General features: G+C 44.5%; 1 protein-coding gene across 1 annotated transcript in view; it reads right to left on the minus strand.

The window, feature by feature from the left end:
• Positions 1–26,510, minus strand: part of COL5A2 (collagen type V alpha 2 chain) — a 366,388-nt gene that overhangs the window by 144,365 nt on the left and 195,513 nt on the right. Inside the window, exons 12-18 of the mRNA XM_069615629.1 lie at positions 23,309–23,362; positions 22,301–22,354; positions 20,254–20,307; positions 13,788–13,832; positions 12,497–12,550; positions 10,866–10,910; positions 8,814–8,867 (exon numbers count right to left, since the gene is read on the minus strand). Coding sequence (XP_069471730.1) covers positions 8,814–8,867; positions 10,866–10,910; positions 12,497–12,550; positions 13,788–13,832; positions 20,254–20,307; positions 22,301–22,354; positions 23,309–23,362 — 360 coding nt within the window. The remainder of the gene's footprint in view (positions 1–8,813; positions 8,868–10,865; positions 10,911–12,496; positions 12,551–13,787; positions 13,833–20,253; positions 20,308–22,300; positions 22,355–23,308; positions 23,363–26,510) is intronic.

Here is a 26,510-nt window from a genome sequence, read left to right on the forward strand (position 1 = left end):
TTCCCCTGTTGGCTTAGTACGTCATTTCCGGTTTCTATGGTGTTAGAAAAACCACACACCTCTTGGTAATCTCAGGGGCTAGGTCCATAGCCCTAAGGCCGAGACGCCCCACCCTGACAATTTCCACGTCCATCTCAGAGGTCTCCGTCTGTGACTGCACTACCGGTTCACTGGTCCACATCTCAAGTGAGAGGCCGACACTGTGACACTGTCCTGACTCTCAGCAGAGAGGCCATGGCACAGCTCTCTGTCCAGGGTCTGGGTAGCACAACTCGACACATAAGATTCCTCTTCAGTCTTATTATATCCAGCCATGACAAGAAATATTCTGTTTCCCAATGGTTGCCATTAAATAAGACTTAAAACAATTACAAAGCCCACTTTACAACAGTACTCATCACAAAGGGTTGCTGAATGATGTTATTATTACCCAACTCAATGGTGCTCATTTTATCCAATACTGAAGGATGAGAGGCTCTAAGTATCCACCGGTATTCAAACCTGGCACTTCAGATTAAACAAACATATCTGCAGTGGATGCATTAGCCCAGTGAGCTGCCTTGGTGGCTTGATGTATCAATGTGTCTTATTAATAGGTTGAGTAGGTGTCCAGTAGACAGTTCACTCATGTCATTAGGAGTCGCTGGAATTCATTCATGTTAGTCCGCATGAGTGCCTCGCTGAATAATGGGCGTTATCCCCTTATTAGTGTTCTCTGTTTGCTGGCACGGTATAAACGAGTCACACGTCGGGATAACAGGAGGGGTCGCTTTGCCACTAAGCCAAACTGCTCATTTTTTCCAATGTTTTTCCAGGTGTCTTTATCCTCATTATTCATCATACATTTTTCATTAGTTTCCCCGTTCGATGCAGCATTTAAAAGGCAAACAAAGGTGTTAAAATCATTCAATTAAACTGAGCTTAAATACAAAAATACAATTAGGAAACCACAAATGAGGAAAGTAGGTCTGACGTGAACCACAGACAAGCTCAACAATGGGGTGGCCGAGGGATTTATGGGGGAGAGTTCAGGAATGGACAGACCTGTAGTGGCCGTCAGTGTTAACGACAAGAGTCTTCTTGGAAGTGTGGTTTATCAAGATGTGTTGATACCTGCAGGTACAAAGACCCCACAAATAATTGGGTTCTAGGCCACTCAGGGCTTCACCTGACATCACAGTCTCGTCGAGCTTCATTCCAAACTTCACAGGAAGCTGGTGCACACCACAGATGATGGGTGCATTGCTCAAGAAGAAGGTGGCACATTAAGCCTTCCATGCGGCCTTGATCTGCGTCCCGGGGAGGGCCTTCACAAGGCCAGAGAAAACATCCAGCTAGAAGACTTTCCCAAAATCAGGTGAAGTCATGAGCCAGATAATCAAGGTCGGAGGCAGACAAACCCCAATAGACATTGCTAAGACCCTGTCAAGACTTTGCTTACATGTAAAGATCACCGGTGGCTAAACAACATCCAGAGGAGGCCTGGCACAGATGTGATGGGTCCATCACCTTGAGCAGGAGGGCATTACTGAAGCTGTGTCAGGCCCCGGGCCATTCTTAATCTTTCAGTAGCAGCACCTTGTGATTGTATAGGTCATTCTCGTAGACTTCTGCTCTTCACATACACATTGTCACTTAGGCTGGGCTTATTACAGGGTCATAAGATAAAGGCACTGCTCTGTGACTACGGGACCCAAAAACCATGAAGAATAGAGAACCTCCCAGCGTACCCCAGGAGGGGCTTTCACATGAGAGGATTGTTTTTAATGTTCTTATCTCAAAATGCGCTAGAGATCCAGAACTTATTGGGCTATCTAAAATGATGATTATCTAAGCGAATTGAAGGTGCCTGATAGGTCTTCTGCTAGGTCACATCTGTTATGTTATGTTAAGTTATCGGAACTTGTTAAGCGCACGTTCGCCAATGGCATCATGGCGCTGGAGGCAAGAAGCGGAATGAATCAAACTGCAGAGTTTTAAAACAGTAACATTTTCAGTTTTCGCCGGAAGCCAAGATGATCAACAGTACTCCTCAACGAAAATGGCAGTTTGTTCCATGCATTAGCGGCTACAATGGAGAAGGCACAACCTCCTGACCGGGTCTGCCTAAACCACGGAACAACTATAAGGAGGGCTGATCGGGAACGTAAAGATCGAGTGGGAGAATAGTGTACAAATTTGGCTTGCAGATACTCTGCTTCAATACCGTAGAAGATCCGATAAACCATACACATAGATTTGAACATAACACAGGCCTCAACGGGGAGCCAATGTAATTGCCTCAGTAGAGGGGACATGTGGGTACCAAAAGAAGGGCGGAGAATGGATCTCGCCGCTGCATTTTGGTGAAGTTGTAATCACTTAATTAGGTAAAGAGGCTGCCTCAAATAAAGCGAGTTAAAATAATCCAGACCACTCAGTACTAGGGCAGCCATCACCGGGGCTTGGCAAGCTGTGGGGATAAAAGGAAGAACCTTCCGTAGGACCCAGAGTTTAAAGTGGCCAGTCTTACATACTGCCGCCACCTGCTCCTCCATGGCCAAGGAGGAAGAAAGTTTAAGCCCCATTTTTCTGACCGACAACACGGGCATAGGAAGGGGGGCAAGTGAGGGAGGCCAGAAGTCAGCAGTTCAAAACAACTGGGGGGAGGTGGTCCCAACAACCAAAACCTCTTTTTTTACTAGCATTGAGCTTTAGCCAGTTAGAAGACATCCAACTACCTAGTTCCTCCAGACATTTCCTCAGTCGCGCAGCAGTCTCAGACTGAGTCAAGTCCAACCGGACTAGAATCTGGGTGTCGTCCGCATAGGAATAATAGTGGAAACCATGAGATTGAAGGAGAAGGAGTCTAATATAGACATTAAACAAAATCGGGGAGAGTGCTGATCCTTGAGGGACCCCGTAGACTAGGGAGACTGGAGGAGAGTGAAAGGGGGGGGGGAGAAACCGACTGAGATCGGTCAGCAAGAAAGGCCGTGAACCAGTCAAGGACTCAGCCAGACAGACCAGCGGCGGACAGACGGGAGACCAGGGTGAAGTGATCGACCATGTTGAAAGCCGCAGACAGATCTAGAAGCAAGATGGCTCCGACACCACCCTGGTCCACCAGGCGTGCCAGGTCGAACCAGGTCGTCAAGCACCGAATTCAGGACCGAATCAGTGCCCTGCCCCGGCTGGAAAAAAAATTGAAATATGTCCAAGTACCGCGAAAATTGGAATGCAGAGGGGAGACAAAAGCTTCCATTACTTTCATCATGCATGGCAAAAGAGAAATAGTCCGATAATTGGCTAACACTTCATGGTCCAAGGAGGTTTTTTTAACAGGGGATAACCAGGGCATGTTTAAGGGAGGGTGGGATAACAACCGTGGCAAAGGAATGATTAACCGCAGAGGAGATATGAGCAATCATATCGCCAGACAATTCCTTTAAAAGTGGCAGGGGTATGGCATCCGCTGGGGAGGCAGATTTAAGGTGCTGAATAGCTAATAGAATGTCAGCATCTGAAAAATGAGGGGAAGTGGGCACGTCCCTAAAGCAGGAGGGGGTTCAATGTACACCTTTTCAATAGGTGACACCTCAGCCTCAGCTTTTATATTATCTCTGATGGTAGATTTTTTTTCCACAAAGAAAGAGGAGAGAGAATCACATAGGCCCGGCGGGGGGGCAAAAAAAGATGGGACATGGCACTGTCTGAGGATATCTAAAAGGTTTAACATTGGATGCCAGTTCAATCTCAAACATCTTTAAATTAACTGGATTATAAATGGGATTTTGGGGGAACTGGCTTAAAGTGACCCATTGGCCTCGCGCTCCGACAGCTGCTGTTTATAGGAATTCATAAATAGAGGATTTCGAAAAATATCCGGGTTTGGCAGAAGCCAACATACTAATCTGTTCCCATTGAATAAGGGGAGGTGGGGAGTTTTTTCAGGGTTTTTGAGGAAGTAATACGGTTGCTTGTTGCGACAAGTATGCTTGGGAGACCAACTGTGTCCGAAGCAATTTGACGTGAAGAAATGTCAAGCTGTTTGGATGAGTTTATGATTCATTATCTGTTGACCCAGAAATGGAGGACCCTGCCAATGCTTGCACCAGCTGTTGCTTGAAAATTAGAAGGTTCCCCATGATACAAGACACAGCTGTCCACATTCGTTGGTCAATTTCGCATCCTGTTGACTAGAGCTTTAGCAAAGCCTAAAGGATTTTGACTTAGTACTGAATATTCATGTTCGGAGTGTACCGTTTTCTTGAAGTCTGAATGCGCCCCTGTGGTCTTTCATCAGAATTTATACGGAATGAGTCTTTGCACAAAAAACAAGTGCTGGGCTTCCGTTGTATTGTATACCGCCCACTATAATACAATATCGCCATATTCAGTATATTACATAAATGCACAATAGGGGTCAATCGATTAAAGGAACACTAGGCCACAAAATCCCTGGCATCCACCTCAGATGTGCATTTTAGACATGATTAAAGTGTGCCTAATTCACAAAAGGAAACAAACATTTTAATTATTCACATTTCCCCCAACCTGCGTGAACATTTTGGAGTCACGCATGTACGATCAATTCACAAAGGTTTTGGGAAGGTTGAGAAATATGCTCTTCTATTTCTATTGTGTGAATGGGGTGCATTTTATAAATGTGCACATTACAAACATAACGTGGGTGTATGTGCATTGAGTAGCGAACCTTTCGTCATACATCTGCCTCATTAATAGTTGTTCATTTATTGATATCGATTAAAAGGTGCAACTAGCTAGCCATTGTGGCGTTGGCTGAAATTCCAAAGCTTCAGCCCTCCATTTTGTAGTCCCAATCTGTAATTGATTCTGCCTGACGTTGGAAGCTTGCATTAGAGAACATCAGCAGAGAAACTGCCTACACTATCAGAGCTAGAAAACAGATTAGTACATGGAAAGCTTATATGAGGGAGCATCAGCAGAGATTCTGCCTACACTACCCCAGCTGGAAGACAGATGAATGCATGGAAAGCTTATATGAGGGAGCATCAGCAGAGATTCTGCCTACACTACCCCAGCTGGAAGACAGATGAATGCAGGGAAGGCTTATAGAGTGACGATCAGCAGAGATTCTGCCTACACTATCCCATCTGGAAGACAGATGCATGCAGGGAAAGCTTATAGAATGAGGATTGGCAGAGATTCTGCCTACACTAGCCCAGCTGGAAGACAGATGAATGCATGGAAGGCTTATAGAGTGAGGATCGGCAGAGATTCTGCCTACACTACTCCAGCTGGAAGACAGATGAATGCAGGGAAAGCTTATAGAGTGACGATCAGCAGAGATTCTGCCTACACTATCCCATTTGGAAGACAGATGCATGCAGGGAAAGCTTATAGAATGAGGATCGGCAGAGATTCTGCCTACACTAGCCCAGCTGGAAGACAAATGAATGCATGGAAGGCTTATAGAGTGAGGATCGGCAGAGATTCTGCCTACACTACCCCAGCTGGAAGACAGATGAATGCATGGAAGGCTTATAGAGTGAGGATCGGCAGAGATTCTGCCTACACTACCCCAGCTGGAAGACAGATGAATGCATGGAAGGCTTATAGAGTGAGGATCGGCAGAGATTCTGCTTACACTACCCCAGCTGGAAGACAGATGAATGCATGGAAGGCTTATAGAGTGAGGATCGGCAGAGATTCTGCTTACACTACCCCAGCTGGAAGACAGATGAATGCATGGAAGGCTTATAGAATGCACATCGACAGAGATTCTGCCAACATTGTCCAAGTTTGAATTACAAGGAAAGTTTATATGGGAGCATCATCAGATATTCTGATTACACTAATCCAGCTCAAAGGCAGGTTAATACATTGAAAGCTTGCATGGGAGAACACCAGTACAGATTCTGCCTACACGATCAGAGCGGGAGACACATTGATGCATGGAAAGCTTGCCTGACCAAGCGTCAGCAGAGATTCTGGCTAGACTGTCCCAGTGGGAAGACAGATGAATTCATGGAAAGCTTGCCTGACCAAGCATCAGCAGAGATTCTGGCTAGACTGTCCCAGTGGGAAGACAGATTAATACATGGAAGCTTGCATGACAGAGCATCAAAATAGACTCAGCTGACAACTGTCCCATTTAGAAGACAGAGGAATGCATGGAAAGCTTGCCTGACAGAGCATCAGCACAGATTCTGGCTAGACTGTCCAAGTGGAAAGACAGATTAATAAATGGAAAGCTTGCACGACAGAGCATCAAAATAGACTAAGCTGACACTGTCCCAGCTAGAAGACAGATGTATACATGGAAGGCCTGTCTGACAGAGCATCAGCAGAGATTCCGGCTAGACTGTCCCTGTGGGAAGACAAATTAAACCATGGAAAGTTTGCATGACAGAGCATCAGCACAGATTCTGGCTAGACTGTCCCAGTGGGAAGACAGATTAATACATGGAAAGCTTGCATGGCAGAGCATCAAAATAGACTCAGCCGACACTGTCCCAGCTAGAAGACAGATGTATACATGGAAGGCTTGTCTAACAGAGCATCAGCAGAGATTCCGGCTAGACTGTCCCAGTGGGAAGACAAATTAATCCATGGAAAGTTTGCATGACAGAGCATCAGCACTGATTCTGGCTAGACTGTCCCAGTGGGAAGACAGATTAATACATGGAAAGCTTGCACGACAGAGCATCAAAATAGACTCAGCCGACACTCTCCCAGCTAGAAGACAGATGTATACATGGAAAGCTTGTCTGACAGAGCATCAGCAGAGATACTGGCTAGACTGTCCCACTGGGAAGACACATTAATACATGGAACGCTTGCATGACAGAGCATCAGCACAGATTCTGTCTAGACTGTCCCAGTGGGAAGACACATTAATACATGGAACACTTGCATGACAGAGCATCAGCACAGTTTATGTCTAGACTGTCCCAGTGGAAAGACACATTAATACATGGAACACTTGCATGACAGAGCACCAAAATAGACTCAGCTGACACTCTCCCATCTAGAAGACAGATGTGACATGAAAGCTTGTCTGACAGAGCATCAGCACAGATTCTGGCTAGACTGTCCCAGTGAGAAGACAGATTAATACATGGAAAGCTTGCATGACAGAGCATCAGCACAGATTCTGGCTAGACTGTCCCAGTGGGAAGACAGATTAATACATGGAATGCTTGCATGACAGAGCATCAAAATAGACTCAGCTGACAACTGTCCCATCTAGAAGACAGAGGAATGCATGGAAAGCTTGCACGACAGAGCATCAAAATAGACTCAGCCGACACTCTCCCAGCTAGAAGACAGATGTATACATGGAAAGCTTGTCTGACAGAGCATCAGCAGAGATACTGGCTAGACTGTCCCACTGGGAAGACAGATTAATACATCGAAAGCTTGCATGACAGAGCATCAAAATAGACTCAGCCGACACTGTCCCAGCTAGAAGACAGATGTATACATGGAAAGCTTGCCTGACAGAGCATTGGCAGAGATTCTGCCTAGACTGTCACAGTGGGAAGACAAATTAATACATGGAAGGCTTGCATGACAGAGCATCAAAATAGACTCAGCCGACACTGTCCCAGCTAGAAGACAGATGAATGCATGGAAAGCTTGCCTGACTGGCTAGACTGTCCCAGTGGGTAGACAGATTAATACATGGAACGCTTGCATGACAGAGCATCAGCACAGATTCTGTCTAGACTGTCCCAGTGGGAAGACACATTAATACATGGAACGCTTGCATGACAGAGCATCAGCACAGATTCTGTCTAGACTGTCCCAGTGGGAAGACACCTTAATACATGGAACGCTTGCATGACAGAGCATCAGCACAGATTCTGTCTAGACTGTCCCAGTGGGAAGACACATTAATACATGGAACGCTTGCATGACAGAGCATCAGCACAGATTCTGTCTAGACTGTCCCATTGGGAAGACACATTAATACATGGAACGCTTGCATGACAGAGCATCAGCACAGATTCTGTCTAGACTGTCCCAGTGGGAAGACACATTAATACATGGAACACTTGCATGACAGAGCATCAGCACAGATTCTGTCTAGACTGTCCCAGTGGGAAGACACATTAATACATGGAACACTTGCATGACAGAGCACCAAAATAGACTCAGCTGACACTCTCCCATCTAGAAGACAGATGTGTACATGAAAGCTTGTCTGACAGAGCATCAGCACAGATTCTGGCTAGACTGTCCCAGTGGGAAGACACATTAATACATGGAAAGCTTGCATGACAGAGCATCAGCACAGATTCTGGCTAGACTGTCCCAGTGGGAAGACAGATTAATACATGGAACGCTTGCATGACAGATCATCCTCCGCCGACACTGTCCCAACTAGAACACCGATGTATACATGGAAATCTTGCATGGGAGAGCATCAGTAGATCTGCCTACACTTTCAGAGGAGAAGATAAATGATAGTGATATCCCCCGAATTCAGGAGCGGCCATGGCTGGTAATGGCCTGCCAGCCTGAGGTAGGCTCAAGCCTTGCACATCCCAGAATGTGGGCGTTAACGCTATTAGCTCCCAGGGGTTCCCTAGTGCTCCTTCGGGGAAGCTAAATGTGATTTGGCTTTTTTTTAAGGGAAATGGATTCCACTCAAACCAGAAATCAAGATGGCCGCCAATATAGGAAAGGGAGTATGTGTATTTTGTAATTCATTGAACCTTATCAAGACACTGCAAATATTCATCACTGACGTGCCACATTATTCAACATTAATAAACTGTTTGTCTTATGTTACATTTTTCATTGTTTGTAAATAGCTCCTGATCACAATAAGTGGTTCCTACCTTTGTGCCAGGGGCACCTGGAAAACCAGGAGGACCAGTTAAACCCAGAGGACCCTGTGCAATAAAAAACATATATTAGACATATGTTTATTACAGTTTGAGTAATGCTGTGATATCGCAGAACACCATACACCTCAGTTAACACACTCGAGCTACAACTCAAACAGCTGCCTGGGTAAAAACAATGGGTTAAAAGGACAAGTGGGCTGAATTCCAACTAACTTGAAATGTCATGTTTAATCACAGTAGTGAAGGGCTGCCTAATTAACATATGTGACAGTGCATGTGAAGCAGGTGAGGAATTGGTACACCAAATGTCGACATCAGCACGATTTGGCACAATCCATTATTTCTAAACTTGAGGGATTAGTGATTGTGGGTCAATACTTATGGCCACATATTAAAGCGCTTGTCTCCACCCGGCAGAATCCATGTACTGACGCTGCCTCGTTGCCGTGGTTAGCGCTAAGTAGAGGTTAATGGCTCAGGAGGATAGCTCAGGGGCAACGTGCTTGTCTTGGAAGCACCCCGGGTCTGTGCTTGGGAACCTCTGGGTATGAAGCGAGTTATAAATAACCTATCATATCATAATATCCGTTTCAAGCTAGTCCGTGATCTTCAAACACGGGAATTCCTATGGCATGCCATCTGCTGATGGGTTACGCCCACCCAGCTGGTACCGCGAGTCATTTTCCATAGTTTCCCGAGCATGACAACTGAATCCCAAAACAACAAAAATGTTTTGCTTAGTTCAGGTGACAAACACGGAGCTAGAAAGCGTAAATACGGAACATTTGCCAGCAAAACCAGCAGGCCCTCCTCCATGCAAAGTTGTTTAGAGCTGCTATGATTGCCTTGTCAAAGTACTCCCTCAGTCTTGCACAGAAGAGCCTCACATGACCATGGCCACTTGCTAATAACAGGCACTAGTGGAACAACTGCTGGCGGCATGGGGCGGGACCTTTATTTCCGATAGTACTGCTGGGAGGTCTAGTTGGGTTACTAACATTGGTTAAAACTAACAGCTGCCCAGTGCACTAGCTCATCAAGCCAGCCCACATTGTCTCAGAAAACCAACCCAAACAATTCAGTTGGGCCGGCACGTCTGCCATTAGGCTACTGTTAAGTTTGAATTATGTACTAAAGGGACATTTCGTCCAGAGATATTGTGTCACATTTGCAAGCAATCTTTAGGACATTCTTAAGAGCAGTGGGCCATATTACACAAACTATACACAACATCTGCTGCATGGGAGGAAACATCGGCCTTACGCTAACACATACTGTTCAAATGCCTTTTTCCCCACTGCTGCAAATTTGTCACCATTGTCAATACCAAGCGACCTGCACCACTGCAAAGCTTCTGTGAGGCAGGCCGAATATCCTCTTCCTCGCGCTGCAGGTCAGCAGTCACCACCATTTCAAGAGATGGGGGTGTTGCACACAGCGGCGGATTGGCCTATAGGAAACTCTGGAGATTTCCTGGTATGCCTCTGCACGCTGGGCCTCTTTTGTGTTGTAACCTATACTATGTTCAAATGTTCTCATAGGAAAAAGGTTGGGTTTGATGAAAATTATTTCCAGGGCCTCTTTTGGTTCCCAGTCCACCCCTGGTTGCACACTTGTCTCTTCCAACAATACTTTTTACCGAGTCAAATCGCTCAGAGCGGGAACAGAGGTAGCTGCCGGCTGGTTCGGGAACCGGCATGCCGTAGTGAAGATTCTGGGTAGCAAGGGGGACCTGCTTTGATCTCATGTTGATTCTTTCATCCTGCTGACCGCGCTACAACCCCTGTAACGTAACCTATTTCACTATTGTTCTTTTTAAAGTAAGGTGGAGCCTATTGATTTTAATAGTTGATTGTTTGCACCAGTTACTTTTTCTTAACAAGTTGCGGCTTTGTTTATTTTTCTAGAAACTGTTTTTTGTAGAAATTGCTTAAAATTAGCATGGTTAGGCTCTTTGATTCCATCAGGGTGCAACAGTGTGTGCTGGGAGACCACAGCGGACATGAATACTTTCAGAAACATGCATATGAGGATGGCACTTACCATTGGTCCAGCTTGCCCAACAAGACCAGATGTCCCGCGTGAACCCTAAAATTGACGGAAAAGAAGAGGAAGAGTCATTATGTAGAGTAGCAATGGCGGCAAAGACTGTAGACGCTGGAACATTCAGAATAGATCAATCATTTACTTTGCATTGACGTACTATGCTATGCTGGACTACCTTGTGCTATGTTTTGGTATGTTATGATTTGTTAAGCTACAGTACTTGTCAACACATGAAAATATGGGCAAAACACCCCTCTGCCATTAAATTACAGTCAGCCCTTGGATTTTGCAAAATACTATTTTACCCTGGAAGTACGGAGTCAGGTGAAGGACAGCAGACAGGCTCACACACCCACACTATATTGCCCTCCCTCCCATCCTCAGAATGGGAGAGTGTTGAAGGATAAGCGTTGCAGACTCCCTCTCCAAGATAGGAACTTATAGCAGAACATCATGTTTTCTAATGTGATGGGAATGAATAGGTCGGGGGTGCCCCACCAAAAATTCAGATTTCTCAGGCAGAATAGAACAATGTATGTGACGTGCTTATAAATATAAAACACAAGGCGTGAACGTTTAATAGGCTTATCAATAATCAAGTCTAATATTTGATGGTCTAGCCCACTTTTGCCAACCTACAGTTTCGCCGAATGCATCTTTACTGATTTGTTCCCACTTGTTTTGCTGTAAAATGCATATGGTAAGTGGGGGTTAGGTATATGTTGGGGTCGCAGGTGGGGGTAATTAGTGAGATTGCGCATTTTAGGGTAACAAAAATTGAAAGAAAATCAGTAAAAGAATTCGCCCAAAGTGTACGTCGGCGAAACATTTTCAGCAGACGTTCAGAGAACCTGTTGATCAAAGATGGAGCACGACGGTACTATGGTTAGCGCACAGTCACTTGATGGTGCACTAGCGATAACAGCCAAACAAGACAAGTTGTGTCAATTGCATACATAGCAATACAGTTATGAAGTTACATCATCTTCTGGGATTTCCAAATGTATCAGCAAACAAGTAACTTCGGCTAAAACCTGGCAGGACAAGGTTTGGTAAAGAGTGGGTAGGAGTCTATTTCAAGTGTCCCGTATGCTTCTATGTGATTTCATCGTTTTATTTTTCATCGAAACCTAATTTGTCTTATTGTTTTTTCTTTAATTGAATTTGGCAGCAAATATATGCGGGGGGAGACGCCGCGCACTCCTCCGACTTCCCCCTACCTTAATCATAACGATTACCCAACCACATATATTTTCAGCCAAATTCGATTACAAAAATTAATCAAATTCGAATTCGATGAAATTTACCACAATGTAACCTCCCGTTCCCGTCCAGTAGTAGTGAAAACAGTACATCAGCTATCTCCCGGCATCCTTAACAGCATTGCGCAATGTTGTAAGCCTGCAACTGTGCGGGTAAGGCGAGCAGACCTGTGTCGGAATATGGCAAGTCATAGACACATGACGTGTGAACTGCACACATTTATATTTTTCTACCATCATGACCAGTTAGCTCCTTAATGAACATCATAGTATTGATTCATTAATACAAAAATGCTGTAGTTCATGAATACCTAAGGCCAACATATACAAACTGCAGCAGTTGAACAAAACACATGTCATACTTACGGGCATGCCTTGTGGCCCAAGACGCCCTCTTTCTCCCGGCATGCCTCGGGGTCCCTGTATGAAAGATATGTTTAATAGTAGAAATGTACAAACCAGTACTCTAATGATAAAAATATTAAAATGAAAACAAACACATAGAACTATGACATTGTTAGCTTCATGACAGTGATCAGCGAGATTGGAAGGTGCTCTTTTCTAAACATTGCACGGAAGATACTGCTTTCGAGAGCCTGTGTGGCATGTCATGGACAAGAAACAGAAACATGAAAAAGGGCTAGTAAACCCATGCTGTCAATCTCATCTGCATGTCTCCCTTTTAAAGCTGCTTAGGTTGTGGGCCAGAAGATGCTTTGCACTCCAACTCCCATGATCTTTGACCATAAATTATGCTATATTGGGCTAATGGGAGCCGAAGTCTAAAACGCCTACAGGATGAAAAGCTGAGCATCCATACGTGAAAGGCTTTTACAAAAGGCCCTATCTTAGTTTTCAGCGATGATATTAGTTAACTAAACCATAGTATTTATTTTAAATCATAATGGTCAATGCTTTCGTAAAGAGTGTATCATGTTTTAAACACATGCTAAGAAGAAACGCTAGTATCCGATTTTGTATTTTGCATGGCTGTGTTGCAGATATTTTGGGCCTGATTCATGGAATTTTTTGCATGGTTCAAAGTGACTTTGCACTGCTGGAAGTGACTTTGCACTGCCGACACAAACCCTGATTCATGGAACTGTGAAAAGTGTATTTTTGCAGTGAAAGTCAGTAGAAAGTCATTTTTGCAGTACTGGCTTTACACTGCAAGAACAGTTTGTTATAGGGACTGAGAATTGCAGCCTAAGGGTTTTGCAGTCCCTTGATTTCTCCTGCACCTGGATTGCGACAAACAGAGAGTGGGAGCATGGGCAATAACTGCGCATTCGTTCACAGATGAGGGATGCGCTCTGGGCTGTGATATCCTCTCCTCGGCCATTCCCAGAACTGTTTGTTTTGTGGGTAGCATGAATGTTCACGTGGTGCTGGAGTTTCCCTCGAATCTCTGCTATCTTCTGCTTTGGTTTGTGTGTGTTGTTACAGTAGGATCATGTCACGCTGATCACAGTACATTTTCTGAGCAATTTATACGACATGAGCAGTATTAAAAATAAACAAATAAATAAATCGCTTTGCCACTTTTCATTTACATGCAGTATCATCCTATTATATATATATATATATACATATATATATATATCTCAAATAAGGAGGTAAGGGTGGTGACAAAAGATATATTATTCAATATACGTACTGCAGGTCCATTTAATCCCATGGGTCCCGTTGGCCCCGATTCTCCCTAGAATATAAAACAAAAGCAAAACAAATTAAAAGTGAATAAAAATAAACAGTTATTACATAACTGTGTACTTTACGAGTACATCGCAATGACACATTCTGGGGAATTCTAACTATCTGTGTTCTTTGACAGTTGCTGCAGCTTTCGAAATGATGTCAAAGCACTGCATTGTGACCTTAAGTTCGGCCATCTTTGAATGTCTTGCAAGGTCCCTATGGCTAACACTTCAGTGTAGCAAATGGTTGCCATGTGAAGTCCAACTCTTAATATTGCATTAGACAAAAAATTATATTAAACAAGGGCATCGCTTTGAGTACTAAAAAATAAAAAATAAAAACAAGGGCGTGAGGGTTATGCCTCAAGGAAGTGCCTTGTTGTTTAAAACTGCATTCCGTAAAGGCAGATCAAGTAGATTTGTGCAGTACATTTCTTGACAAAACCCTGGGAACCATTTCATAACTAGGGCCACTGTTTTACTGCTGTGCTGGGGAGCTGCCACGGCAGCTGGTTCCAGATGTGATCTTTCTTGCTGCATTACCCTGAGGCACCTGCTGAGTTGGCCCCAGCTGCCCTCGCTACTTGCAGCAAGCATCCAGCATAATAATACAATGACTCATTTTGCGAACTAAATGTGTTGGCAGGGTGCGATTTAAAGGATTCCAACTCCAGGACTGTATCCTCAAACATCCAAACATGTGTTGCCGAAGCAATTGTATGCACCATTTCCTCAAGTGTTCCTTGCTCTCCACTGAGATGCTTTGGAATGGCATATGGCTCTCATCTTAAAGTGCTTCAGGGCCAATAAATGGTAATAACTTCATTTCTTTCTGCAGAAAGAAGCATGGATTTCGTCATATGCTTCTTAGAAATTGAATCCACCCGGTCTCCGCTCCACTTCCTGACCTTTGGTCTCGAAGACAGAGACACCACCTGATTTAAGAATGGGACTGTCAGAGCTATCACAAGGGCTAGTGGAGGTTAGCTCGTTGTCACTCCACCTCTGATCGGATAGTGCCCATACTACACCTAGTGGCTGATTACCATCACGGGGCCACCGCCCGATTTAGGAATCAGACTGTCAGTGGTGGTCCAGTGATGGGAATGAAAGCTGAAGGCTGATCCCTGAACCCTTTCCTCGCATTATTATGGGCAGGCTAATTTCCCAGATCGTGGTCATCAATTTCCAGCCTTGCATCCATTCATTCATGCAATGGTCATTGCCAAATGCCACTAACTACATTACCTTTTAATTCGTTTATAGATATATGTCCTGCTTACTGGCTGGAGGTTTTTGGTACCATTGTAGGTAATTGTGAAGCTCAGTCTCTCCATAATGGTGTATTTTTATTGTGCTCCACTTGCATTTTCAGGTGCTTCGGTCATTCCTGGATCTTTGTCATCCTGCTGTTCATCCTTATTTTCTGCTTGTGCCCAGGCCTTCCAACCTGGGGGCATTTTCTAGGCCATTTTACTGCCAGGGTGTCCCACCTTGGTGTTGAAAGCTGCCACCCCTGGAAAGGTGGTAGACCACCAACACTCAAATAAATCTGCTTCTCTGGAGTATCCTTGATTGGCACGACTGTTGTCATGCTGAACGGGCCGTTTGTGCATGTGTGCCATCCGTGTTTGTCTGATAACCACTGGGGACTGCCATGTGCAGTTTCCTCCTTCCTCTGGAGGCATCTCCATCCCGGATCCCACTTCTGGATGATGTGTCCCACACATGCGCAGACTGAGTGTTCTTCTTTTTCACCATATGGGTCATTGCTGGCTCAGGATTCAAGTCTCTGGGTGACTGGATCCTTTATCCCACTCTGCAAAAGAAGATTTGTACTTGCCAGGTTGCCCCATTTTCTGGGAACCTACTTCCTGGGAGAAAATAATGTGAGTCCCTACACCTGGGTCCTCAGTGGATGGGCTGCTCCATATGCTTACCCTCAGGGGTCTCAATGGTCTGTGGTAGAAGATCCCTGCAGGCAGTCTTCAAACACATATTCTGGTGGGAGCCTGTAATACATTCATTTTGGAAGTGTGCTCCCCACACTAATTGTTAGGTAGAGTTTTACAATTGTATGCCAAATCTCCACTTTATGCTAGACTTGTGTGTTTTTTTGTCTGTGTTCCTGAGTGAGTGGGAACCTTTTTCCTTACTCACCCATTATTTGACTCTGGCAGTGGGAGTCATTTTTGTGTCTCTCCATACTTTATTTTTGGAGTCACGCTTTCCTCCAGCTTTATAGGCATTGTTTGCTGCACACATCGCTCTCTGAGCTGTCTGGCTGGAAGCTCCTTGGGCTTCCCTTTCTATTATCTCTTATTTTCCTTCTAGGAACATATGTTCCCAAGGCAGGGGCATATTTAGCATCCTTTCTAACTTTTATAATGTGAGATCAGCACACCAACCTTAAGTGGAGTGTGGAGGGGTTACACTTTATCCCATTTATCACTGCTCCTGTAACTTTTTGGTTGCAGTTGTAGGCAAACCTGAATGGCTATTAGCCGTGGTGTTATACAACATACTTTCATGCAATTCCTACTTTCAGGCTGTACTCACATCAGCGGTAGTGCAGAGAAGAGTCATCATTGACCCAAAATGATGAGAGTATTATTTTCATGCTATTTCTCATTTGCTTGTCCTTTCCTGGTCATTTTTCTGCCGTGCTGGGCGAGGGAGGTCCTGGTTTGACTTTTGTCTTCAGCGAGATCCCTCTCGGAAGCCTGCCTAGGCTCCAACGTGTCTGTGAGGACAATAAATGGGGGAAGACTCCAAAACTCTGCAATTCTTTGTCTTCTGATATGTCGGACTATAACCAATTCCAACTGGGAGGCTGGTTGTCCTAACAAGACAGCCAATCCCCAAAAGTGGGAATGTAGCATGAGTGCTGATTGGCTGGGTTCCTGTATGAAAAGCTTGATTCCTGATGTACAGACAGAGTCAATCACTGGCACTAAATCCAAAGAGAAAGAAGAAGAGAAGATGCCTCTAGCTACATCCAGTGACCGTAGAGGCCCGCTGAGTACCCTCTGATGTGCTGACCCTTTCTTCCATGCAACAGAGGAACTCTGAAAAGGCTGACTCTTTCCCTTAGACTAGTGGGACCAATCAGTCTTGAGACGACCAATATTTGGAGCATTTTAAGCCATCCAACGATGAGCTGTGACCTCCCTGGGCTGTAAACTGCCAATACCCTGGGACCGGTGGCCAGTGTGCAGTGAATCATCTTCTGAAGATTGAATGCACCCGACACTTTAGTGGACTCCTTCTGGACCTCTAGAGGCAGGATTCTACTCCTTGAAGCCCCCTCACCTGTTTACTGGACAAAGAAAGCGGACGAGAACCGTTCTTCATCAGGTATCCGAAAAAGGTGATGAAATCACAGAGCCATTTGAAGCTACAAAGAATATTTTGCTGGCAGCCCTCCACTCGATTGCTGCTGCAAAATCCCTTCCAGTGTCCCTTCTTTCATCAGAAGACCAAGATCCGGTGACCAGGTACTGCAGCTGCTGCAACATGAGGGTGTCTGCCTGCATCATCTTCTTCACTGCTGAGATACTGTGAGAATTGAGGTAATACTTACCTAGAGTCATTATGTCACTCCTTTTTGACTAGGGTGGTGATTCCTACGTTTGGGAGTTCGCCCATCCACGTTCGACCAGGCTTAATGCTGGTTCGAATTCAGAAAGCCTTCTATGAAGTCCCTAAACACTTTTTACCTACAAAAAGCTCAGTACTTTTGTTACAGAAGAATCCTCTGAAACTGTGGCTTTTCTACAGCTTGTGCCTAATCCTGTTCTGCCTGCAACAGGCCCCTGATGCTCAGTGTCCCCTTCTGACTCTGATACAAACCCATGCCTAGAAGGGGAAGGACTTCTAAAGCCTAAGGCCTTTCTAAAGACATTATTAGAAGTGTTGAAAAGTGCTTACCTGCTTATTTTGGTCTTGTAACTTCCTTTTATTCCTGAGACAGAATATTCTACAAAGTTTACCACCAAGTGGTTTTTACTTACCTCGAATTGCATACTGCATTTTATAAGTCTTTTTACACTGTGGTGTACTTACCAGAAGTATTGCATTGGTTTTCTATTGTGTTTATAGCTTATGATTGTACTTACCTTTCTAAAATAATTTTCTTTGCCTGCCTATAAACATAATAAACCATTATTTGTATGTAACGCCTAGAGCGTATAAATGTTACTTTGGTCCATATGTGTACTCCAAGTTCTTTGTACCTTCCTACAGCCCTCTCGCCCTCCTAAGATAAGCCTGGCTGTTCTGTCATTGCTACCCTTAGCTTAAGTGGTACAGACCTATACTAAGAGTTGGAGTTCTGGATTTCCAAGTAACGAGAGTCTTATAAAGTCCTAAATAATTGGACTTTAGAAAAGCTTCCCAACACTAATGTATTCAAGAGGGCAGTCTAGCACGTCTTTTGCGCTGCTTCCAACACCCCCAAAATATGGATGCCATCTTTGAAAATAAGGTGACCAAAGCATTTATGTACTGAACAAAATGGAAAAAACACATCCTCAGGCATTTTTTCATTTGTGTTATTTTCTGGGAATGTGGCCGAATATGTGTAGTGCCTGCCAGCAGGTATGGGGCCTGCATTGTACGGTAAAGATTAAGATTTAACTGGCCATTTACTGTTTTTATACTGCGCTATACTCTCCTGTGTTTTATGTGGCACTTAAGTACATAGGGCCTCATTACACGTAGTGCGGTAAGGGTTTACCGGTACCGGTAAGGGCACCGGTACCGGTAAACCCTTACCTCCTTACTACGAGGTCCCTTTGCGGCTTGGTACTTTAACGCCTGCTTTTTAGCAGGCGTTAAAAACCAACCCGCAAAGGGACCAGGGTGCTATTCAGGGTACCGCAATTTGCGTTACCGTAATTAGCGCCTTCCCCATTCCCATAGAGCCCTATGGGGCAAAAATGGGAATGGGGAAGGGCAATGGAGGAAGGCGGAATTACAGCCTTCCCAACCTTGGAATAGGGCGGTAATTCCCCTTTCCTCCAAGGCGGTACCGGTAAATTACCAGCATGAACCATGGTGCTATTAGCACCATGGTTTACCACACTACGTGTAATGAGGCCCATGACTACCACCAAACTCGGAATGAGGGCCTTTGTCTTATTGATTCCTATGGTGTGAACTTTTGAATTCACCTAAAACTCATCAAATGTGAAATGGAAGGTTCATAACTGTATGTGGACATTTGTTCTGGATCTCCCCTGGATGCTTGAGTTTTGGGCCAAACAACAGGATAATTACAATGCATTTTAGAATTATTGGTATTAGACTCCTGGCTTTGAAACTGCTCTATTACAATGAATACATCTAGTTTGACTCTGGTTTACAAGTGGGCGATAAGACCTTATGGGACTGGCACTATCGGCCTTATAATACCTTTACTTTTATCGGTCTTCAGGGTTTGGGGGAATAACGTATTAAGCCCCTTTTCTCCATCTTAGGCTATCATTCTTGCCTGGAGTGCATTTGTAAAATATATGTTAATGTGCTAGAGTTAAAATAGGATCTATGGTGATGGTCTACAATGTGGCATTTTGGGTTCTGCTAATTACTTTATAAATGTGCATTTGTATGGTCTAACGTTCCCTTTTCCTTCCCCTCCTTTACCTGGTATTGTGCCTGCCACCAGCTACTGGGCACCAGATGTAGGTTAGGTGTGGGTTGGGTCTTAACTGACCATTACTATGTTAATACATGCTCTGTGTTGATACTATGTTTTATACTTATTTGAACTAATAGGGGGTATACGTGTGATTTTAACAAATGTGTATATTTCATAGTATACCAGTCTGGTGTATTCTTTGGGGTTAAGTGTTGGGATTAGTTGTACTCATCCCCTCCCCCTTGTGTTAAGCCTGGATGTCCTGCCATAGCTTCTACTATAGAGAGGTCTGGTCTTTACTCTCAGTTGGAAACCCTGTTTTAACTTTAGATGGTGTTAGATGTCTTATCGGAGGGCTGTGGAAAAAGCGCCTTTATAGTGGACAGAGGGCATGCATGTAAAATGTTATATATATCAAAAGCTTAGACGTCTGTTTACGTTTTTCGCGGGATAAGCAATGAGAAGGGGGAGCAAGTACAGGGAGGTGTGGACGTGTGCCTTCATTATAAGCCATTTTAGGCCACTTTTACACTGACGTGGGACATTTTCAGACACATTTTTATTTTCCATAATGTGTTATGATGCTGCGACACATTATAACATTCATGCGAACAGCACCAGAGCCGAAGACTGCTGCTGCTCTCAATAACCTCTGCCTGTCCTTTACAGAAATCAAAGTATTTTCTCACAGCATAATTCACTGCTTGCATTCACATACACTTTTGATTACTGCCATTGAAAATTACTTCTAAAATGCAAAGCAAATGTTATTGTAAAATAGATACCTTTGAACCAGCTGCTCCAAATTCACCTTTCGGACCATCTAATCCTTTATGCCCCTTAAAGAAATATATTACAATAATTATTAAATGTGCTTGATAAGAACATGCATTCAATGAAATGTACCAGGCTGTTAGGCTGCTTTACAATTTATTGTAGTTTAGTGTTGCGCCTTTCCGGGCCACAGATAGGTAAGTGAGATACAGTTGCATACAATGGAACCAGGCAGGAAGCAATTACATAACAATTCAAATATACAAATGAATTGGTCATGCTCAAACTCGATAGGTTTTCAGATTTCACGACTTTTAGTGTGATAGAAGTGCATACTAACATAGAGACAATAACAGAATCATGAAACTGTTATTCTAGCTTGCCATGTTATGACATCATTTTATAATAATTTATATTAGCAAACTTTTTAGCAGAGTTTTTTGCCGGGCAAGCCAACCAGGTTCGAGGAATTTCTTGAGCTGCTAGCCGGAATTCGCCTGCATGACTAAGCCACCGTAAAGTTTCCCTTACCAGGACTCTCTGGGCACTGCCACTTCTTCTCCAACTGACGGTTGCTGTGACCCCTGGGGCCCACTGTTTTCTGTTGAGCAGGCACTGCTCAATTTCACATTCCTGGCCTTTGTTTTGTCAACACAGCCTTACCAAACGGCCATTACAGGTGCAGCTGCAACCCTTCTCCTTTATCCCTAACAGGCAGCAGGCAAATCGCTCTCCGACTCATCTATCTCTCGTTAGCACCATGGGTCGGGGAGCCAGCCAATCAGGTGGCTAGACACTACCAGTGAAAGCCCCCATTCTATGCTGCCTGATGGCTGGCTTCCCCTCCCGCGCACCATCTCAACCTCCCCCCAATCCCACTTAACTTTTTGCTGCAGTGGTGACTCCTGCCACCACAGCTACTGCAGCTCCCGTCCCCACTCTGGTCACCATGGAAATTGACGAGGGGCTCCATACGGAGCCCCGAGTTCCTAATCCATGGTGGCCATTTTGGTAGAGTATTTTCCCTCTGTGAATGGAACGCCATGAGACGTCCCATACACGGAAAGAAAAAAATGTCCATTTAAAAAACACATTAGCAACCACATAGCATACTTCATGGGTGCTAATGGTGATATGCCCCTCAGTGGCTGGGCCAACCCTGTGGGCCCAAGACCTCGGGCATATCGACTCAGTGGTCCACCCAGCAACATCTCTGCACCAACCGGGGCTGTGCCATGCATGATGCCTCCTCAAAGTCGCTGGACACTGGCACCTTGGGCAGATGAATACACCCGCTGTCGCCCACTGCCCCATCCGCCAACGCAGCTTCTGCTCTCCTCACTCATGCAGGGTTTATTCACCATGGCAACACAGCCCAAGGTTACAGCTAACTTTGTCACCCATGCATTTCTTTTGAAGCCAAGGGCACCCCATGCCACCAAGACAAAAGCTTTAGCACACTCGGAAGCTGGACAATGCGGCCAGCCTTTAGGAGTGCCTCTGCCCTCCTTAACGGCCCTCACTTTGCTTGGGGCTATTAAGTTGGTCTTTGCAGGCAGCTTGCTCGGGATGATTGAGTCCGGCTTTGTGGGCACCTTCTCTGTCTGCCTTTACTCAGTGCCCTGTGAGCTAATGCTTAAGTAGAGCAGACATCTCAAGAAAAAAAGAAACATAGAAAGAAATAGCAAGTCATGTTGACTTTAGCCAGTTATACATTACAATTTATCATACAGTATCTCTTTTATGCGTTGCTTCTGTGGGACGAAGCATGCTTCTTTTTCATACTAACAACTCTTCAATATAATCCAATAATGGAAATGTGTTGTTGCTCCTTTTATCTATAATGACTTTCACCGCCCACGTGTGTTACAGTCAGGGAAACAGGAAATTGACGGGTGTGGGATTCATTCTGTCTCCATAGCTGTCATTATTAGGTACATAGATGAATTGTAATTCCCAGCACACCACACACACACACACAAAAACACATAGACACACACAACTAGAGGACAGCCCTATTTGTGAATTCACGCATTAGAAACAAAAAATCATACTTACTCTGTGACCCTTAAGACCAGGAAGTCCAGGAGCACCTGGAAATCCTCTTGCACCCTATAAAAATAAAAACATCATGTCAAGTGAAATGTTCTACTACTTGGTAAAGTTACATTCACTGTATCGAAGACGAAAGCAAAAAATCCCTACATAAGCTTGCATAGGAGCTTTATGGTACTCAAGCACATACCACATTACAAATAAGCACATGGAGTTTGTTATAGACCATCTGTCAGCCAATTAGAATGTTCAGAGTGCTGTCAATAACTACTGGTATTGACTGCATTCTGAACATTCTGCCTTCAAAAGAAGACAGGGAATTACCAATGCAATTTCCAGGCAAGATTTCTTTCAACAAGACTCTTCCTCTCTTGGAGGACCGTTTTTGTGACCGCAAAATCCTACTTAACACACAAGAAAAAAAGCAATCACTTTCGCTTTCTTTTAGCTTAGCGTGCCTGTTTACTTTTACATGATACCTAATGAATGCAGATATTAAAACTGCTCCAGTGTGACCAAGTTTGCAATTAAAATTCTAAACTTATAAAGACCCCCTTCTTGTCTATATACTTTATTCACTATTGAAGTATTTTTTTTAATCTCCCCACTAAACTTCAAACATGTACTGCTACTACCATTATGTGCAAATGGCCCTAAAGACCTCAGGAGGGGTCATTTTCGCTTGGAAAAATGACCCATGTCCAACACATGGCCCTCAGCTTCATCTCAGGCCATAGCGTGGTGGTGGCTCATTATCCCGTGACAATGATCCCTCCCTCGGTCTATACGCCTATATTATAATTCTTTGCACAGTGTTGTGGTAATATGCTTTCATACTGTACCAAATTAACCACTGTAGTAGTGTCAGAGGGCCTAGGCTTGTCTGGGTGTCATATTAGGTGAAATGGGTGCAAACACCATTTTCACTGTCAGTACAATTACTGCAATACGGCCGAAGTGGTGATGCCAGATATTAACAGATCTGACTATGCAAAACATAATTATACGTACCGCAGAACCAGGGTATCCTGTTTCACCTCCTGCACCTGGTTTTCCAGCCTCACCCTATTGTAGAGAAATGAAAATACAAATGAATATGACAACCCAGATGAGACTCAATCATTTACATTTGCTGGGCAACACAAATATATGGACGAGTCCTATGCATCTTTCTGACAAGTGCCCTTGTGGATGGGGGTGTTCGAGTATGTCTGGCTGAACCTCAAAATGGCTGTAACTAACCATACAGTAATGGCAATCTACCTACTGAGCCTAGACAACCAGTCTGAGTTGCACTGACTGACATTTTTTGTCAAGAAAGCATTTGTGTATATTTTTCACACGGTCATGTCACACCTGTCTACTATTTCCAAGTGAAGCAGTGTGTGGGGTTTGGACAGAATTCCTTTTACTTTTCCAGGAGACAGCCACAAATGTCTTGTTTCTGAACAGCTTGCAGCCTAATATATAGTGTTACATTTTGTGTTAATTGTACTTTATGACATGCTTAATTACCTCAGAACAGCTTCTAAGCAAGGCGCAGACAGGGATTTGAACCTATGTTGCTATGTGTTGTCTTGCTTCCAAGACAAACGTGTTTCCCCTGAGCTATCTTCTCGGCCCAGCTCACGTGGCCTCTTGCTGAGCATACTATTGAGTGGCTTTCCATTTGAGCATTACTAGATGAAATATGCTGTTATTTCATATTTTGTTTAATTATTTTGTGGGCCACCCTACCTTTTGAAACACGTTTATCCTGAAACCAAGCCAGACAGTTTGTGAATAGGATGGAAAGCACTCCAGAAGAAAGAACATTGCACAGTAATCGAGTGTGTCATTTGGGAAAGCTGCTGGTGGCAAGCCTGGCCCTTATCTTTTTGCGTGCAAACCCTGTGACTGATGTGTAGCCCTCCTGATGTGACCTTTCTGGCTACTTTTGGGAAGGGGGAAGCCCCGCACCTACCCAAAGGAGCTTTAAAGTAAGGCGAGATGCATTCGAGAGGCACTGTGATGAGCCAGCGGGCACAGCATGACAAAGAGAGGGACGCCTTCCCATCCAGCAGGACCCCAGGTTAATATCACCAATTACAGTTTAACTACATGGTGTGGCCGAAGGCGAGGGCAACATCCCTATTTTGCGTAGATATTAGTAATTCTAGGTAGAACGGAAGGCCTGCGTGGTAAATGCAGCATTGCATGCACCAGGCCCCAATCCATGAGGCCACATAAATCTCCAGTCATGCCAGAGCTTCCATGGGGACAGTTCACACCCCTACCCGCCATACCGTCTATTCATTGTTCTAACAGTGTTGCACTGATGTGTTTTATACACTAGAGGAATGAGCCCTACAAGGCCATGATCACAGACCGGCGCCTGATGTGCATGTTATCTCACACTGGCCAAAGCATGACCCGGCCCATTCCTGGGTGACCACAAGTTATAACTGACTAAACCCTAAGATCCCTGAATTCCATGGCACCAGGTGCCCTTTGACCACCAATCCCAAAGTAACAAGTCCTGAAATGTTCAAAGAGGATGGAAAGGGCATATTGTTAAAGCAACAATCGTGTCATTTGTATTGCGAGGGACTGGGAGGGATACACTATAGTTCAAAATGAGGGTGGAGACCTTGAAGTCGGATGGCACAGGAAGGGAATGAGTGAAATGTGTGTGTGAAGGTTAGAGTGCCCTAGAAGCTCCTGTGTGTCCATATCGAGGCCTGCCAAGAGCACAGTATGAGTGATAAAACAAGCTGTATAGTAGGAGCATAATTCATTTGTTTTCTGACCTTCAATGTTAGAAGATGAGCCCTGCAGCACCCAAGTGATGGAAGACGGACGGACTGGGCTGGGACCAATAAACTGCCATCCCTTATGAATAGAGGTGGTACATGTATAGGACCATCCAATCAGCCGCCCAGGTTTTTACTGTAGGTATTGCGTCATCTATGACAATGGGCCTCATTCCGAGTAGGGCGCAAAGGGATACCGGGCACCGTTAAGGATATCGGTGCACCCTACCTACTACGAGGTCCCTTAGCGGGTCCCGCTATGGGCACCTGGTTTTACCAGGCGCCCTTAGTGGGAGCCGCAAAGGGACCAGGGAGCAAATAACGGTACCACAAATTGCGGTACCGTTATTAGCTCCCTCCCATTCCCATTGAGCCCTACGGGGGCTCAAATGGGAATGGGGATTGCCTTTTTCATTGGGGACTTACCGGTCCTGCAAAGGTCGGACTACACTGGTAAGTCCCCATTGAACCAGGTCTGAGTCGGTACCGGTATTGGTGCCCCTGGCTGCCTCCAATCTCGGAATGAGGCCCAATGTTTTGCTTCATATGGTTCTGCTTGTACTACTTTTCGGCAGAACGTTCTTAGCAGCAGAGTTCTTTACTGTTGCTCTCATCTGCGTGTGAGATTAAACTATCCTTACAAGATCGACTTGGGCCTTTCTTCCCTAGCGGGTTGTATTCTCTCTGGAGTGAGCGTTCAGGGGCGTGCCTTCACTACCATTCTATACATTGCAAGTATGTGTTTAGCTTTTCCCATTTTTAAAATAGGGTTTGTCTCCTGTCCATGCCATTTTAACCTTATACAGTCTCCAATTCTCCAGAGCATATAAGGAGGCAGTTGCATCGTGTGCTTGCACAGGGGAGGCAACAGCTGAGTGACGTCACTTCCGCTTCCCTTAAGAGTTTGGCGAAACCGTGCCACCCTAACAACACTTAAAATATTGCTTAAAAAGATTTACTTTAAGTGCCACTTGAAATAGTGATGATTCTGCCGTAGCATATGCATTGTTTACATTGAAAGAAATCAGATTCATTTTCATTGAACACCATTGTACTAGTTTTCCGATAAGTCTGTATTTTTGGAGCTTGCAATGTGGACCTTACTTCTGCAATGTTATAAGGACTGGCTGCACAGACCTCAAATAAATGTGTGTATAACCAAATTAATTTCGAATGTGGCAAATTGACCGCATTATATCTGCTAGGGGCCCAATTTAAACGCACTTTATTTTTTTAATTTTTCTTCCCTCACCTCTAATTTTAAGAAAGCGGGACACACCCCTGTACCTGAAAAAATTGCAAAATATCAAACATGGGGATTGGGGAATACCCCTGTAGCCCCTGCTCTCGAGGGTTGGTATTTTGCAATATATGCAACCAAATTGCCCCAAAGATCAAATCACTGATGCAGAATTCGATCA

The sequence above is a fragment of the Ambystoma mexicanum genome, chromosome 9 (genome assembly GCF_040938575.1).
Source record: "Ambystoma mexicanum isolate Mex_15411 chromosome 9, UKY_AmexF1_1, whole genome shotgun sequence".
In the NCBI taxonomy this organism is placed as follows: Eukaryota; Metazoa; Chordata; class Amphibia; order Caudata; family Ambystomatidae; genus Ambystoma; species Ambystoma mexicanum.